This window comes from Astatotilapia calliptera, chromosome 23, assembly GCF_900246225.1.
Source record: "Astatotilapia calliptera chromosome 23, fAstCal1.2, whole genome shotgun sequence".
Lineage (NCBI taxonomy): Eukaryota > Metazoa > Chordata > Actinopteri > Cichliformes > Cichlidae > Astatotilapia > Astatotilapia calliptera.
The window spans coordinates 39,031,158-39,049,187 of NC_039323.1; the positions used below are offsets into that span (position 1 = coordinate 39,031,158).

At 40.6% G+C, this 18,030-nt stretch overlaps 1 protein-coding gene and 1 non-coding gene across 2 annotated transcripts; one reads left to right on the forward strand and one right to left on the reverse strand.

Annotated features, from left to right (window-relative positions):
• Positions 1-4,658: 4,658 nt before the first annotated feature.
• On the reverse strand, positions 4,659-6,343 carry LOC113016005 (uncharacterized). Its single transcript, XM_026158445.1, has 3 exons — positions 5,979-6,343; positions 5,707-5,762; positions 4,659-5,539 (listed from the first exon to the last, which is right to left on the reverse strand). The coding sequence occupies exons 2-3, from the start codon at positions 5,719-5,721 to the stop codon at positions 4,682-4,684; spliced, it is 873 nt and encodes a 290-aa protein (XP_026014230.1). The 5' UTR covers positions 5,722-5,762; positions 5,979-6,343; the 3' UTR covers positions 4,659-4,681.
• Positions 6,344-17,378: 11,035 nt separating this feature from the next.
• Positions 17,379-17,497, forward strand: LOC113017044 (5S ribosomal RNA). Its single transcript, XR_003271375.1, has one exon. It is a non-coding gene; the product is annotated as a 5S ribosomal RNA (ribosomal RNA).
• Positions 17,498-18,030: the final 533 nt, after the last annotated feature.

Consider the following 18,030-nt stretch of genomic DNA (forward strand, 5'->3'; position numbering starts at 1 on the left):
AATATCATTTTTATTTAAATTTTATTTAATTCTCTTCATATAGTGCCAAACAGATGTCTCAAGTCGTCACTGTTACAACATAGATAAACATGAACATGAAATCCATTATTTAATTCTCTTCCATTCACTCCAGTTCAATTCAATAGCTATATAGATGGATAGACAGATACTGTATTATATACTATATTGATTCCAAATGGAGAATTAATGTGTTATATCACCAGGATAATGAATTCAAGTAGTAAAATGGCCTGCATTTGTATAGCGCTTTTCTAGTCCATAGGACCCCAAAGCGCTTTACACTACATTCAGTCATTCACCCATTCACACACACATTCACACACTGGCGATGGCAAGCTACATTGTAGCCACAGCTGCCCTGGGGCGCACTGACAGAGGCGAGGCTGCCGGACACAGGCGCCACCGGGCCCTCTGACCACCACCAGTAGGCAAACATGGGGTTAGTATCTTGCCTAAGGATATTTGGCATGCAGCCAGGGATCGAACCACCGACCTTCTGATTAGTGGCTGACCTGCTCTGCCACCTGAGCTACAGCCACCCCTAGTACAATCTCCAATAAACAGACAACATAGTTCAAGTTCAAAGTGCAATATGTGCAGGATCCAGGCTTTATATTGTAAGATGCAAAATGTTTATATATACATAATAAATTTGAAAAAATAAAGAAAGTTAAAAATCAAAATAAGTTTATTGTCACGGTGGCTGATGTGATTGCAGTATGAACCCAAAAGCAGACAAGGGAGAGATGGAACAGAATCTTAACAAAAAGCAAATCATTTATTAGGTTGAAAAAACATGAACACAAAACAAGGCCCAGCAAACAGGGGCGACAACTAAAACTAAAACCTACACTGGGAATAACTCAGTATGACTATGACAACTATGACAGGAAAAACATGAACATGAATCCGAGGAGGTGCATGCGAGAAACTCTGATGAAAAAACATGAACATGAACATGAACATGGACCTAAACAGAATCAGGAGATAACCTGAAACCCGGAATAATGTGAACGGAGGAAAACAGACACACCAGCACTGACCAGAGGAAGACAGCGGACTTAAATACACAGAAAATAAAAGGGCAAGTGGAAACACAGCTGACACAAATGAACCTGACACCACAGGGGAAGCAAAATGAAACACACTGAACATGGAAACACAACCCTTTCATAATAAAAGACGAAACAAGGAGAGACATAGACGTGTGATGGGCTGAGTTGAAAAAGCAGGAGGAGTCACAGGAATTATTACAAAAACATAGTTTTCATTTATCTAACCCAAAAAAGCTGTGATGGATGGCCTTCGCCTCACGGTAATGCACCAAAGCTTTTAATCCGCCACCCTCCAGCCCAGAGGACATAGTTGGACTGGCCATCGGGCATACTGGGCATTTGCCCGGTGGGCCGATGGTGATTTTTCGTTTTTATGGGCCAATGGGTTTTTTTTTCATTTTTTCCCCGTAACAGTATAAACACTGAAAGGTGGTGGATTGGCCAGATGCTGGGAGATGTGTAAAAATAACTCAATTGTTTGGTGGTGGCTATTGCGGAGCTTCCACAGATTCAGTAACATTAGCAAGTGGTGGAGGCCAGCAGATGCAACACGCTGGCAGGTGGATGACGGAAAGGCACGAGGAGCAGAGGCCGGAGGCGGTGAACTGAACTTCAGGTAAGAAGTTATGACCTGCAGTCTATCTGGGTCAGATATAAACCAAGTTTAGGTGGAGTTTATTTTCGTTGTGCTGACTTTTTACAGTCAGTTGCAATAACTCGTACTGCGTTCTAGCCAGCTTGAAGGAGTTTCTATACAGCTGTTCGGTTGCTATGATGTTACTGATAGTGAACTTTATTTTATTCATAAGGTTAGTTAGTAGAGTTGCCAAAGGCTCCTTAAAAAATGGAATGGTCCCTCATTCAGAGAAAATATTATGTGTTTTGTATTGAGCTGAGAAGAGACACAGTTTGTCCCGGACTTTAGCTAGAATGGGAAAAGACAAAAAGCTGGAGTTATTCTGTCTTTACGCTGCACAGCTGCCTCTTCTCTTATCCCCCCCCCCCCCCCTCCCTCCCTCTTCTGTTGCTACTTTGATCATGAAACTGATCAATGATCAGCTGATCGGCTTTTCTCTCTTGTTTATTTATATCCCACTTTGCGCCAGAAACAGGAATCAGAATACTTTATTGATTCTGATTCCTGTTTCTGGCGCAAAGTGGGATATAAATAAACAAGAGAGAAAAGCCGATCAGCTGATCATTGGAAACCAGCGGATGTCACGCTAAACAACAGCAGCACGTTTAAGCTTGATCAGCTGTTGTTAGAATTTATTTAATATTAATTTCTAGTATCAGCTGATGTTTGCTGGAGCCACAGCTGTAAAGCTGCTGGTCATGATATCGGTTTGTATATGTGGTGAGAGGGAAACATGAAGATGAAACCAGGAGATGTCCTTACTGAATCATCAGAGCTGAACAGTGATGGAGAAACAGGTTTACCTTTTAGGTGACATGAATGAGTTGAAGGGAAGTTATGAACTGTTTCTGAGAGACAAATAACACCAGCATCCTTTTTCTAAGTAGCTGACAGCTGGTAACTGTGCAGGGGCGGGTCTAGCAAAGTGTTGCCAGGGGGCCAGGTAGGGCATTAACAGGGAGAGGGGGGCACAAAGAAATACTTTTCTTTCTTATTCTCATTTCAAATATTTAGCTTTTATTAAATAATTATCTGAATCTTGCAAACAAAGTTTTTATCTGACGTAAAATGTATAGATATCATACATATACCAAAAAGACAGTGTACATCGCTGTCACAACAGCGTTTGTTTTCATTCAAAGGCTTTATGGCTTTAATACCTGGTTGGCTGGTCTGTAGTGAAAATGCCCAATTTTTTGTCCCAGTCCAGCCCTGCAGGTTAATACTGGCAGTGTCACCATGCCAGCTGACTGTATTTTATCATCAGCCAGTGTTGTTCTTTATACATCAATATTACCAAAGTTTACCATAAGGCAGCATAGAAAGTATTTACTTGCTTTCAGGTGTTATTCAAATGTTAGTCTTTTCAGTTGTTTCCCCACTTTTTTCCTGTTTCAAAATCAAACACCAGTTTGTGAGAAGATTATCTTCTTTTTTTAATAGGCATTGGTTTTGCATTGGCATTGGCTAATTTACCAATTGTATGTTAAAATGTTCGTATTTTAATATTCAAAAATGTTTTTGCCCAAAACATATGTGCACTACATGTCAGTAAAAATACTATGCAAATATTGATGTCCTTGACTGCTGAATAAACACTGACTGATTGTATCTCTTGTACTTTATCAACGAAGTATCTAAAAACTTTGCACCGTAGTGGTTAAAATCTCATTCTAATAAGAGTTAAAAGCGCATTCGCTTATTAGGTTTATAGGGTTATTGAATTATGGTTAACGGTTGGTAGAATTGTTTTTAACATTATCTGACAATTACATCTGCCACCCTTCTCCAAATCTGTGCCCCTACCTGGCCCCCCCAACAAAAGATTTCTAGACACGCCACTGCTCGTTTACGGAGGGTGCAAAATGCGGCAGCTTGTGTTTTAACTGGCACTCGAAGGTTTGAGCACATCTCCCCTATTTTAGCTTCACTTCACTGGCTGCCCATTTCTTTTGGCATTCATTTTTAAATTCTTTTATTTGCCTTTAAAGCTCTCCATGACCTAGCTGCATCTTAACTCTCTGAGCTGCCACAGTCTTATAAACCCACCCACTGTCTCAGGTCAGCTGATCAGCTGTTCCTGAATGTTCCCAGGACTGAGCGCAAACTTAGAGGACATCGTGCTTTTGCTGTAGCATCTCTGAAACTGTGACACGATCTGCCTTTAGAGATTAGACAGGCTTCTTCTCTGCCTGTTCTTAAATCACTCCTGAAAACTCATCTCTTCACCCTGACCTTTGACACCTTGTAAGATGTTGGTTTTTAGTTTGAGTTTTTTAGTTTATTTTTGCTGTTTTATCTTGTTTTTAAATATAGGGCTGTTTAAATTTTTTATGTATTATGTGTTTTATTTTCTTACTGTTAAGTTTTATTCTATTGTTGGGTATTTTAAAGTGCTTTCTCAATAAAGATGGATTGGATTGGACTGGAAGATAAACACTTTAGTTTGCAGTACTGTGGTGAGTTCACAGTAAAGCACTGTGTTGGACTGGCGCACAGTGATTGTGGCGTTCATGGTCAGTGTTAGGGTACCTCAAGTACAGTGGATTCATTTGCATTTAAGCTGATGATGCTTAGATTAAGTCATCAAATTTCACCTTTATATCAGCTGTATAAGACAATTCTCAGGATACTGTTAGTGTAGGAAATGGAAAGACAACCAAGATATCTGTGAAACATCTGCTTACATCTTGAATTCAGCTCCGGCGTATGTGGTAAGTTGTTAATGAGTGACTTTAATTTATTCTTTCTTCAGATGTGGCTATACACTCTACTGAGAATAAGCATACTGTCACGATATGAGTGGATCTTCAAAATAGACATCAAAATAGTTCATGGAGAAAATAAGTAGAAAAAGTAAAGATCTTATTAGGAATAATACTGTTTGGATAATTATAACCATCATAAGCAACCGAATCATCTCAACATGTATATGCTCAAAAATTAATTTATTACTACAAACACGTATTTAATTATCAACACAAGGAAAGTCAACAGTTTCTAGAACTCCAACAGGGGCAGGACTTGGAGGTACTGGGATTTCAGGAGGCAGCAGAATGGTACACTGGTCAGTGTCATTATTATTGACCGGTGATGGTGGATGGCCTTGGGGGGAGCTGAGAGGTACCTCAGACCTCTTATCTTCAGGACACGTAAAGCAAACATACTTCTTTTCAGCAGCTGGAGACTTAGAGACATCCCAAGTCATCAGCCTCATGCGTTTAGGCTGAGGCAAAGGTTCCTCTTCATCCTCCACAGAAAAAACAGCAGAATATCTACGCTTTCTGCCCAGACCTAACTCTGCAATGGGTGGAGGTGTCAGAGGCAGAGGAGACATTAAAAAGGCCAAATCATCATCCAGGGATGAACAATCATATTTAAAATCTGGATGCATGATCTTGTCTGTGTCCTTTGACTGAAAGCTGGCATCAGCAGGTGGAGGAACTGAAGAAACTGGAACATCAGAACTCATCAGCCTCATGCGTTTAGGCATCAAATGTTCCTCTTCATCCTCCACAGAAAAAACAGCAGAATATCTGCGCTTTCTGCAGAGACGTAACTCTGCAGTGGGTGGAGGTCTCGGAGGCAGAGGAACATCAGTAGGACACATGAAAAACGCCACTTCATCATCCAGGGATGAACGATCATTTTTCAAATCTGGGTGAATGATCTTGTTTGTGTCCTTCGACTGAAAGCTGGCATCAGCAGGTGGTGGACTTGGGAGCTCACATGCAGGTGCACTGATAGGTCTGAACATGAAAGCGGGAACTTCATTGTCCAGAGCACAACGGTCTGCATCGGATGAGTGTGGGAGCTTCTCCTTTGCCTGTGGAGGAAGCAGACTTTGAGCCAAAGGGATCTCGTGTTGCAGAGGAACATTCAAGTCATCTGACGTTTTGCTCTGTTACATATTATTGTTGTTGTTGTTGGATTTTTCTTTAAAAATTCACGCGATTTAATGTTTAGAAACAGACACAGTGAAGGGTAACTTACCACAGCTCGAGCCATTTTAGGCGTCTGTCAAGGCAAAGACGCAGGATTTGGTTTCTCTGTGTAAGATTACAGGACAGTTGTCAGTTTCATTTTCAAGTCAGTTGGATAAATTCATATCAAACTTCTCAAACTGTATCATTAAAGCATTGTTTAGGTGGACAAATATGAAAGATATGAAGATAAAAACAGTAACAGCTGGCAATCAAGGGAAAACAACCTTACGAAAAAGGTCTTAATAATTATTGTTTAAAAGTAAATCTTTCAGTCCTTACTTCAGTGATTGTTTGAAGTCTCTGTGCTTGTTGTCAGTCGCAGATTTGTGTAAAATAGTTGCAGTTTGTGAATAAAGTTTGCAGGAGCTCCAAGGTTTGTCTGTTCAGTACCAAAGTAATGAGGAGACTGAGTGCAGGTTTGGAATCCTCAGTGACAGAAGAATGCAGCAATGTTTGAATTTGAATTTGTTATTGTTTTATTAACAACAACTACCAGGATCATGCCATAGCAACACAGTGATGCCCAGTCAAATGTCAGGTACAAGGGATAACCCACATACACATCCAACAGCACAGTAAAGCAATGGGCACCAATGCCACCAGTCAGGCCTTAACAGTGGCGTGTCTAGAAAATTTTTGTTAGGGGGCCAGGTAGGGCACAGATTTGGAGAAGGGTAGCAGATGTAATTGGCAGATAATGTTTAAAAAAAATTCTACCAACCGTTAACCATAATTCAATAACTCTATAAACCTAATAACCAAATGTGCTTTTAACTCTTATTAGAATGAGATTTTAACCACTACGGTGCAAAGTTTTTAGATACTGCGTTGATAAAGTACAAGAGATACAATCAGTCAGTGTTTATTCAGCAGTCAAGGACATCAATATTTGCATAGTATTTTTACTGACATGTAGTGCACATATGTTTTGGGCAAAAACATTTTTGAATATTAAAATACGAACATTTGTAACAAACAATTGACAAATTAGCCAATGCCAATGCAAAACCAATGCCTATTAAAAAAAGAAGATAATCTTCTCACAAACTGGTGTTTGATTTTGAAACAGGAAAAAAGTGTGGAAACAACTGAAAAGACTAACATTTGAATGAAACCTGAAAGCAAGTAAATACTTTCTATGCTGCCTTATGGTAAACTTTGGTAATATTGATGTATAAAGAACAACACTGGCTGATGATGAAATACAGTCAGCTGGCATGGTGACACTGCCAGTATTAACCTGCAGGGCTGGACTGGGACAAAAAATTGGGCATTTTCACTACAGACCAGCCCACCAGGTATTAAAGCCATAAAGCCTTTGAATGAAAACAAATGCTGTTGTGACAGTCCCATATGGAAAAGAAATAGTAAAAACTTATATGATTTACTCATGAAAGTGGCCACTTTCTCATTACTTTCATATATTGTTTTAGTAAGTATCCAAAACATACAAGATTCATTATATAATCTTTCAAGGGATCTTATATCTGTTTTTACTCTTGTATGCTTTTCATACAAGTTTCACACAAGACATTTACAAACTTTATAAAATTTATATATATCTTTTCCATATGTACACTGTCTTGTTGGTATATGTATGGTTTCTATACATTTATGTCAGATAAAAACTTTGGTTGTAAGATTTAGATAATTATTTAATAAAAGCTAAATATTTGAAATGAGAATAAGAAAGAAAAGTATTTCTTTGTGCCCCCCTCTCCCTGTTAATACCCTACCTGCCCCCCTGGCAAAACTTTCCTAGACCCGTCCCTGCACAGTTACCAGCTGTCAGCTACATAAAAAAAGGATGCTGGTGTTATTTGTCTCTCAGAAACAGTTCATAACTTCCCTTCAACTCATTCATGTCACCTAAAAGGTAAACCTGTTTCTCCATCACAGCTCTGATGATTCAGTAAGGACATCTCCTGGTTTCATCTTCATGTTTCCCTCTCACCACATATCCAAACCGACATCATGACCAGCAGCTTTACAGCTGTGGCTCCAGCAAACATCAGCTGATACTAGAAATTAATATTCAATAAATTCTAACAACAGCTGATCAAGCTTAAACGTGCTGCTGTTGTTTAGCGCGACATCCGCTGGTTTCCTGTTTCTGGCGCAAAGTGGGAGATAAAAAAACAAGAGAGACGATCAGCTGATCATTGATCAGTTTCATGATTAAAGTAGCAACAGAAGAGGGAAGGTGGGGGGGATAAGAGAAGAGGCAGCTGTGCAGCGTAAAGACAGAATAAATCCAGCTTTGTGTCTTTTTTCCATTCTAGCTAAAGTCCGGGACAAACTGCGTCTCTTCTCAGCTCAATACGAAACACGTAATATTTTCTCTGAATGAGGGACCATTCCATTTTTTAAGGAGCCGTTGGCAACTCTACTAACTAACCTTATGAATAAAATAAAGTTCACTATCAGTAACATCATAGCAACCGAACAGCTGTATAGAAACTCCGTCAAGCTGGCTAGAACGCAGTACGAGTTATTGCAACTGACGGTAAAAAGTCAGCATAACGAAAATAAACTCCACCTAAACTTGGTTTATATCTGACCCAGATAGACTGCAGGTCATAACTTCTTACCTGAAGTTCAGTTCACCTGACACTCGGACTGGCGGCTGCCTCGGGTCTCTTCTCCTGCCTCCCCTTCCCTCATCCACCTGCTGGCCTCTGTGGAAGCTCCACAATAGCCACCACCAAACAATTGAGTTATTTTTACACATCTCCCAGCATCTGGCCAATCCACCACCTTTCAGTGTTTATACTGTTACGGGGAAAAAATGAAAAAAAAACCATTGGCCCATAAAAACGAAAAATCACCATCGGCCCACCGGGCAAATGCCCAGTATGCCCGATGGCCAGTCCAACTATGTCCTCTGGGCTGGAGGGTGGCGGATGAAAAGCTTTGGTGCATTACCGTGAGGCGAAGGCCATCCATCACAGCTTTTTTGGGTTAGATAAATGAAAACTATGTTTTTGTAATAATTCCTGTGACTCCTCCTGCTTTTTCAACTCAGCCCATCACACGTCTATGTCTCTCCTTGTTTCGTCTTTTATTAAGAAAGGGTTGTGTTTCCATGTTCAGTGTGTTTCATTTTGCTTCCCCTGTGGTGTCAGGTTCATTTGTGTCAGCTGTGTTTCCACTTCCCCTTTTATTTTCTGTGTATTTAAGTCCGCTGTCTTCCTCTGGTCAGTGCTGGTGTGTCTGTTTTCCTCCGTTCACGTTATTCCGGGTTTCAGGTTATCTCCTGATTCTGTTTAGGTCCATGTTCATGTTCATGTTCATGTTTTTTCATCAGAGTTTCTCGCATGCACCTCCTCGGATTCATGTTCATGTTTTTCCTGTCATAGTTGTCATAGTCATACTGAGTTATTCCCAGTGTAGGTTTTAGTTTTAGTTGTCGCCCCTGTTTGCTGGGCCTTGTTTTGTGTTCAGTTCACCTGACACTCGGACTGGTGGCTGCCTCGGGTCTCTTCTCCTGCCTCCCCTTCCCTCATCCACCTGCTGGCCTCTGTGGAAGCCCCGCCATAGCCACCACCAAACAACTGAGTTATTTTTACACATCGACCTGCATCTGGCCAATCCACCACCTCTCATTGTTCATGCCCTTACAAAAAAAAAAAGTCACCAGGCATATGCCCGGTATGCCCGATGGCCAGTCCAGGTATGTTAACCTGCAACCAAATCTGCAGCTCCATACAGCAATGTTACGACTTAGATTATATCTTATAACTCATAACTCTTATGTTAGCTCCCCTCAGTAGCATACTGCCTGAAATATTCGACGGCTGCAATAATAAGTGTTATTTTTTCCTTGGTATTCTAATTTCACCGAAGTTTACTAAACTCAACAAACTTAATATTACTTACCGGGACATTTATTCTGTCCTCATTTTCTTTCACCGAAAAATTGTTTCCTGCGGTGCCGTCTTTCGCGCTTGGCTCTCCTACCTTTGCTAACGTGATGCACATAGCGCAGAAGCCGATGCTGCATTCACTTACACTCGGATATCTGAACTTCACCGTGAAAACATAATCGGACATTTGATATTTGATTGAATTTTATTGTTTTGCCTTTGGGGTGGCCAGTCTGGTTGGGGGGTGGCCCCAGGCCACCCCGCTGGACACGCCACTGGGCCTTAAAAATACCTGAGTTATATAACAGCACACTGACAGTGTCTCATCCAAAAAAAGAAAATGTATAAATACAGTTAATATCATTTTTATTCAAATTTTATTTAATTCTCTTCATATAGTGCCAAACAGATGTCTCAAGTCGTCACTGTTACAACATAGATAAACATGAACATGAAATCCATTATTTAATTCTCTTCCATTCACTCCAGTTCAATTCAATAGCTATATAGATGGATAGACAGATACTGTATTATATACTATATTGATTCCAAATGGAGAATTAATGTGTTATATCACCAGGATAATGAATTCAAGTAGTAAAATGGCCTGCATTTGTATAGCGCTTTTCTAGTCCATAGGACCCCAAAGCGCTTTACACTACATTCAGTCATTCACCCATTCACACACACATTCACACACTGGCGATGGCAAGCTACATTGTAGCCACAGCTGCCCTGGGGCGCACTGACAGAGGCGAGGCTGCCGGACACAGGCGCCACCGGGCCCTCTGACCACCACCAGTAGGCAAACATGGGGTTAGTATCTTGCCTAAGGATATTTGGCATGCAGCCAGGGATCGAACCACCGACCTTCTGATTAGTGGCTGACCTGCTCTGCCACCTGAGCTACAGCCACCCCTAGTACAATCTCCAATAAACAGACAACACAGTTCAAGTTCAAAGTGCAATATGTGCAGGATCCAGGCTTTATATTGTAAGATGCAAAACGTTTATATATACATAATATTGTTGAAAAAATAAAGAAAGTTAAAAATCAAAATAAGTTTATTGTCACGGTGGCTGATGTGATTGCAATATGAACCCGAAAGCAGACAAGGGAGAGATGGAACTGAATCTTAACAAAAAGCAAACCATTTATTAGGTTGAAAAAACATGAACACAAAACAAGGCCCAGCAAACAGGGCATTTGCCCGGTGGGCCGTGCTATGATGTTAATGATGTTGAACTTGTTTTATCTTATTTTATTTATAAGGTTAGTTATTAGAGTTTCCAACCATCCCGTAAAAAACGGAATGGTCTCGTATTCAGAGAAAATATTGTGCGTTTCGTGTTGAGGTGAAAAGGAACAGTTTGTCCCGGACTTCAGCTACAATGAAAAAGACACAAAGCTGGAGTTATTCTGTGTCTTTGCTGCACTGCTGCCTCTTCTTCTCTCATTCTCTCCCTCCCCTGTTTCTACTTCAATCATTAAACTGATCCATGATCAGCTGATCGGCTTTTCTCTCTGATTTGTTTATCTCCCACTTTGTGCCAGAAACAGGAAACCAGCGGATGTCGCGCTAAACAACAGCAGCACGTTTAAGCTTGATCAGCTGTTGTTAGAATTTATTGAATATTAATTTCTAGTATCAGCTGATGTTTGCTGGAGCCACAGCTGTAAAAGCTGCTGGTCATGATATCGGTTTGGTTATCTGGTGAGAGGGAAACATGAAGATGAAACCAGGAGATGTCCTTACTGAATCATCAGAGCTGAACAGTGATGGAGAAACAGGTTTACCTTTTAGGTGACAGGAATGAGTTGAAGGGAAGTTATGAACTGTTTCACTTTTTAAAGGTTGCCCTGTTGGAAAAAATATTTTGCCCTGCCATGCTGTTTATTGATGTGGTAAATGAATGGTTTATGAAAATATATGTAAATCTGTCATCAGTAATCAGTAATGATCATGTCTCACCTCTAGTCTTCTCTGTCTTAATTTCAGGTTTTCACCATGTGTTGTAGATAGTTCAGGAGGTTAACTCGACCAAGCAGTCTACTTTCGGGTACTGTTTAGAATACCAGAATAGGGAGGATGGTGTAGGTTTAAGTTTATTAGACTGACGCATATATACCAACAAGACAGTGTACATCACTGTGACAACAGCGTTTGTTTTCTTTCAAAGGATTTATGGTTTTTCCTATAATACCTCGTGGGCTGGTCTCTAGTCAAAATGCCCGGGCCGATTTTTTGTCCCAGTCCAGCCCTGCCAGAGGAACGAGACGCTCTTTTAAAATTGACATTCTCCTCCCTGGCAGCGTCCCCAGCAAACCATGTGGAAGTCAACCTGACCGCGTAGCTACTCATGCAGCAAGGTGGTTCCCCTCTCTTCCTAATCTGTCTTGGGTGTGTGAGGGCTCAGAGAAGCACTTCCAGTTCATTAAATGCCTCTCACTTCATACCCCATCATTCAAAGTTGTTAAGAATACATCACACTAAGTGTGCATTTATGTCTCATAGTGATGCATTGTACATACTAGGAGTACACTGCTGCTGCTTAGTGTAGTCTAGACCGCGGTCAGCTCCTCGACTAGATGGATGAGGTCCCGATGATACCGAGATTTTTAATTTTGATCATTTAGAGACAAAAAACCTCCACGAGGCTTGCATATTTCTGGTTCATGCTCCAAGTCACGCACATATAAAATTAAAATAAATAAGATGTAATGTTAATGGAACACCTTGAAAACCCATCAAATGTCAATGAGAAAGAAATCATGCTGGAACAAGAAGACGTCACAGCGTTAGACAGAAATGAAAATGATCATCCTACATCCCAAAAATCAAAGTAAAAAAATTACTATTAAATTTTACTTGATAACTAAATCAAAACTAATGCACGAGGACAAAAACGATGGTTGACTGCACTGACACTTTGATTAGCAAATAAAAAAACAAAAACAATCATTTTCACTTAGTTATTGGATGTGTATATGATCTGTTTTAATAAGTTATTTATTTTCATATTGTGAAATAGCCTAAAAAACAGACTAAGCATTCTAACTTTGTGCTATTCAGTCAGTCCCATACATGAACATGGACACACACTTGATCTTGTTTTATCTCATGGTTCTTCTGTTTGTTTCTGTTTTTAACGTAGAGATTTGTGATGCTGTGTTTTCTGACCACAGTCCTGTGATGCTTCAAGTTCCTCTTGCCCGTACCTCAGTTAAACCGCGCTGCTGCTCGCCGCTGTCGTATTTTTGACCCACTGCTGAGCAGTTTTTAACAGTTTTTAAGCAGAACTGTAAAATCCCGGAGCTTTTGTGCAGCCAGACTGAGGAACTGAGCTCATGGTTTTATTCCACCTACCAGATTGCTTTGGACACTGTGGCTCCGTTAAGAACCAGGCAGCCTAAAACTAAATCTGACCCCTGGCTGAAGGCTGTCAGACGCAAGTGCTGTCGAGCTGAGCGTGAATGGAAACAAGCTACAAGTGTCATTCCAGATGCTAAAGGACTGTTGGCATCAATATCAAAAACCTGTAAAAGATGCCAAAAGACAACACTTATCTGACATTGTTTCATCAAACTGTCACAACCTGCATGTTTTATTTAAAACCATTAACTCTGTTCTTAGTGCACCACATACTGACTGCAGCCTGTAAACGTTTTTTTAAACACTTTTTTATTGAGAAGGTCTCCTCCACCAGGGTTCAAATCTCTTGGCAGCCCTACTGAGACCCCCAATGTGTATTTAGATACCTTGACACAGTACATTAAACCAGCTGTGACAAACATGGAGGTCAAAGTGAACTCTGACCTGAAGCTTGTCAGCCAGATTAAGGCAGTGGTAAAATCAAGCTTCTTTCAGCTCAGGCAGCTGATAAAATAAAGACATTTATTTCACAGCAGCACTTTGAGACAGTTATCCACGCCTTTGTTAGCACTCGGCTGGATTACTGTAATCAGTGTTGGGGAGTAACGGAATACATGTACCGCCGTTACGTATTTAAAATACAAAATATGAGTAACTGTATTCCGTTACAGTTACCGTTTAAAAAGGTGGTATTCAGAATACAGTTACTTTGTTGAAATAAATGGATTACACTGCGGTACTTTCCTGTTTCATTTTGTCGCGGGTCAGGACTGTTTGGGTTTTGTTTGACAGCTACATTCTGTTGTTCCAGGCGGCAGCGTTATGGTTGCCATGGTTACAGGGTGACGCTCTCTCTCTGTGTGTTTCCTGGGTGAGAGAGGCCTTTTTGTTGTTGTTGTTGTGCTAACAGGCAGAATGCTACAAGCATAGCTCTAAAGAATGTAGCATCATGGGCAGTGTAGTCCGTGCTGCAGGGAGAATGGACTGCCATACACGTTATGTGTCTGTGAGCGAGGGAGGGAGAAAAAGGAAAAGTACGAGCTGTCATCGAGCAGAAACGGGAGCTGGAAGCATGTAAATATAATAATAACCACTGCAGCCAAACAGAGAGCCTGACGAGCCCAGCTGTAAGTAAGCTATTTAGACTCGACTGTACACCGTGTTCGTGTTTTCCTCCGAAACAATAAGTTCAGTTGGAGCAGTCTTTCAACGCCTCTCTCTGTCTCTGCTAGCAAAGTTGACCCAGACAACAAAGTAAAGCTATTTTTCGGCTACGAGCCCGACACGAACCCGACGTATTAGTCAGAGGTCCCTTTACTACGGTTCGGAGCCGCGGACCTTCAGTAATAGTAATAAATCACACAGCAATAGTACATTCACGTTGTTGTAAAAATGCATGATAATATATTAAGTAATCCAAAGTATTCAGAATACGTTACTGTCATTGAGTAACGTAACGGAATACGTTACAGAATACATTTTGGGGCATGTAATCTGTATTCTGTAATGGAATACATTTTAAAAGTAACCTCCCCAACACTGACTGTAATGCACTTTATATAGGGATCAGTGCTTCATACGTTACTCGTTTACAGTGGCGTGTCCAGCGGGGTGGCCTGTGCCCCCCCAGGCCTAATTTGCCAATTGTATGTTAAAATGTTCGTATTTTAATATTAAAAGATGTTTTTGCCCAAAACATATGTGCACTACATGTCAGTAAAAATACTATGCAAATATTGATGTCCTTGAATGCTGAATAAACACTGAAAAAGAACTGATTGTATCTCTTGTACTTTATCAACACAGTATCTAAAAACTTTGCACCGTAGTGGTTAAAATCTCATTCTAATAAGAGTTAAAAGCGCATTCGGTTATTAGGTTTATAGGGTTATTGAATTATGGTTAACGGTTGGTAGAACTGTTTTTAACATTATCTGACAATTACATCTGCCACCCTTCTCCAAATCTTTGCCCCTACCTGGCCCCCCCAACAAAAATTTTCTAGACACGCCACTGACACAAAGAAGGAAAACCCACCCGATTGACCAAAATCAACTCAAAATACTCCCACACAACAGAACCTCCTCTATTCCTCACTGGCTCCAAATCTTTCAGTAGAAATATCAGTGGTTCACTATTTGTCACCATCAAAATACTCCACAAATCTCGCGAATGATTCACTTCCTTATATACCAGGGAATCAGACACCGAAGCAGTTAGGTTCTAAATGAAGCTTCGGACGTCACTGATCCGAATTTGACGTATTTGACTGATATTGACCCTCATGTCCCGTTTATTCTGGGCTTGTACCTGTAAGAGCTTTGGGCCTGAAAATTTGCACGAGTAGTATAGAGGCCCTTAGCGGTTACTCGGTGGCTTTTACTCACTACATAAAAACTATTTCACCTTCCAGATACTGCATTATATGACATCGTCAGTTGGTGAACTTTCCTCTCATGGATATTTTGTATAATTAATTTGCATATCTCATATAGAGATGACTTGCACTGATTTCATTTCAGATAAATATTCCAATTTAAAACTGATCAGATGTGCAGGTGCTTTTTAGTCACCTGGCCACTATTTTAACTCACTGCAGCCAATCTGAGGTTTCACAGAATTTCCTTCACTGACCATCTTCAACCTTCAATCTCTACACTTGCAATGTTGCTGTTAATGAGAGCAGCTTTGCTGTGATCTTTAAAGATCATTCTCATGATGTTGCTTTGGAAATGTTTCTTAAGAATTTGTTGAGTTTAAGTAATATAACAGTAATTATAATTATGACAGAACATGGCAGATTTCAGTGAATGTGGAAAAATATCACAATCACAGCAGTTATAGCAGCATCCTTTAGATCCTTTAGCTGCTGCTCCAGAGAATTTTATTAGAGTAGAGTGGACATCATCACTGAGGGTCATTGCACAGAAGTGAAAACAGGAGGAAGCTACAGACCACTTCAGTGGTTCACGACTTTGTATCATTTGTATTGTAAAGATTTTTTCAAATTGTTATTTTATTTTGGGGATTTTATATTATTTTATGTCTGTATGTAGTTATTAGTAGGGATGGGTACCGGTGTCCGGTGCCATGATGGCACCGGTTCTGACATAAACGGTAGTAACCAGACCGAAAGCAGCGCACATTTCGGTGCTTTATTTCGGTGCTTTTTTTTCCTGAGCTGTGATACACTTTAGATTCTAGCCAATCATTTTACGTTTCCGAGGATAGTAGGCGGGCCCAGGTACGTACGTTCTTTTAGAGCAGAGCTACAGATTAAAAATGTCCAAGGTGAAGCGGTCAAAAGTCTGGCTGTACTTCACAGCAAAATATGCAAACTCAGCAGCAACAAGTGCTTTAAGCTGATACTGTGATACTGTCAAAGGAGGTAACTCCTCAAATCCGATGAAACACCTGGCGACGCATTAAAAGCCGAGAAATGCGCCGTATTTGATAGCTTGCTGCGAGACCTCACACAGAGCACATCTACTGCGGGTGGGTTGCCTGTTATGCGACATCCCCCAAAAACACAAAGAGGAGAGTCCTGGCCCCTAGCCCTGCCAGTGTAGCAGAAATGATGATGGATGATGCAGCAGCAGCCGTTCTTTTCTGCGTGAGTAGCTTAATGTTGTTCGTGTGTAATTTACGTTGAGTAGGCTAACCACGTTATCACATTAATGCATGTAAGGTGAACTAGCAAACACCATCATAGCTACATGCGGCTGTCTTCTTGTTTGATGGCAGATACTAACTTCACCCTGGCCAAAAAGGCTAAAATGACCAAAGAAAAAGCGGAAAACAGTTAAACATGAGAGGTTTAGGACAAAGTTTGTGTTTTTTTCATTGTTTAAGCACTGCTTCCAGCCAAGAGTGATGCCATATATGCCCTATAGCTGCAGAAAAGGCTAACATTGTTATCTTTTTACATAAAAACCAGCTGAACATGAGAGGTTTTTGGACCAATTTTGTGTTCTCCATTCTTTAAGCACCGGTTTGAGCACCGTTTGAGCACCGGCACCGTTTCAAAAGTACCGATTTGGCACCGGTATCGGATAAAACCTAAACGATACCCATCCCTAGTTATTAGTTTTACACAAAATATAAAAGCAGCACTTACAGAAGTTTTGTAAATTACTAAAGTATTTACTAAAGCTGTCTCCCCTGAGTGAGCATCAGGGCCCTCTGCAGTTTTTTTGTAGAAATGCAATCTTAGAATTAAACTGATTTATCTGGAACACAAGATGGAAAACTGATATTCTCATTAAAGACAGAATATAGATGCAAATGCGCAGAAATGTAACTGTTCATGCCTGTAAGAACAAAGATGAACAGCAGCTCTTGTCGTTTGGAGACTTTAACTTATATATAGAAGATCAAAATGTAAGGGTATGTGTGTCGTCACCGCATGTATAAAAAGGCTTTTTCCGAATCGCTTTCTCGCTTACGGCCATACCACCCTGAACACGCCCGATCTCGTCTGATCTCGGAAGCTAAGCAGGGTCGGGCCTGGTCAGTACTTGGATGGGAGACCGCCTGGGAATACCACGTGCTGTAAGCTTTTGCACTTCCACACACAAACTGCAGAGGGCGCCGCTGCTCACTCAGTGGAGATAGCATCAAGGAATACTATGATAACAAGGACATCACTTAATATTTCGGTATTTTGTTTTGAAATAATACAAATGACAGTTTAAATATAGAAACTAATCTGAGGCCCTCTTTTAGCTCATTTTCTAATAGGATGGTTAGTGTGTCTTGCAAAGCTCTTGCACTTCTAAACAAACTGCAGAGGGCGCTGCTGCTTTCTCAGGGGAGACTTTCTCTTTTCTTCACGTGGTAGTAGTTTTGAAATAATGAACTGAGGCGAGAGAAAAGAGTAAAATAGTTTATTTTATCAGTAAAGATCAACAGAAGGCACGAATAACAGAATCCAAGGGCAGAAGAGAGACCAGTGTCAGTATGTTATACAACCATGTGATCAGATAGCAAAATATACCTTTACATCCACCATCTAGCTCCAGGAGTTCATGGGTAAATCCTTGGAAGGCTGAAGAAATACTTCAACAGGACAAATCGCAGCCTTTTGCAAAA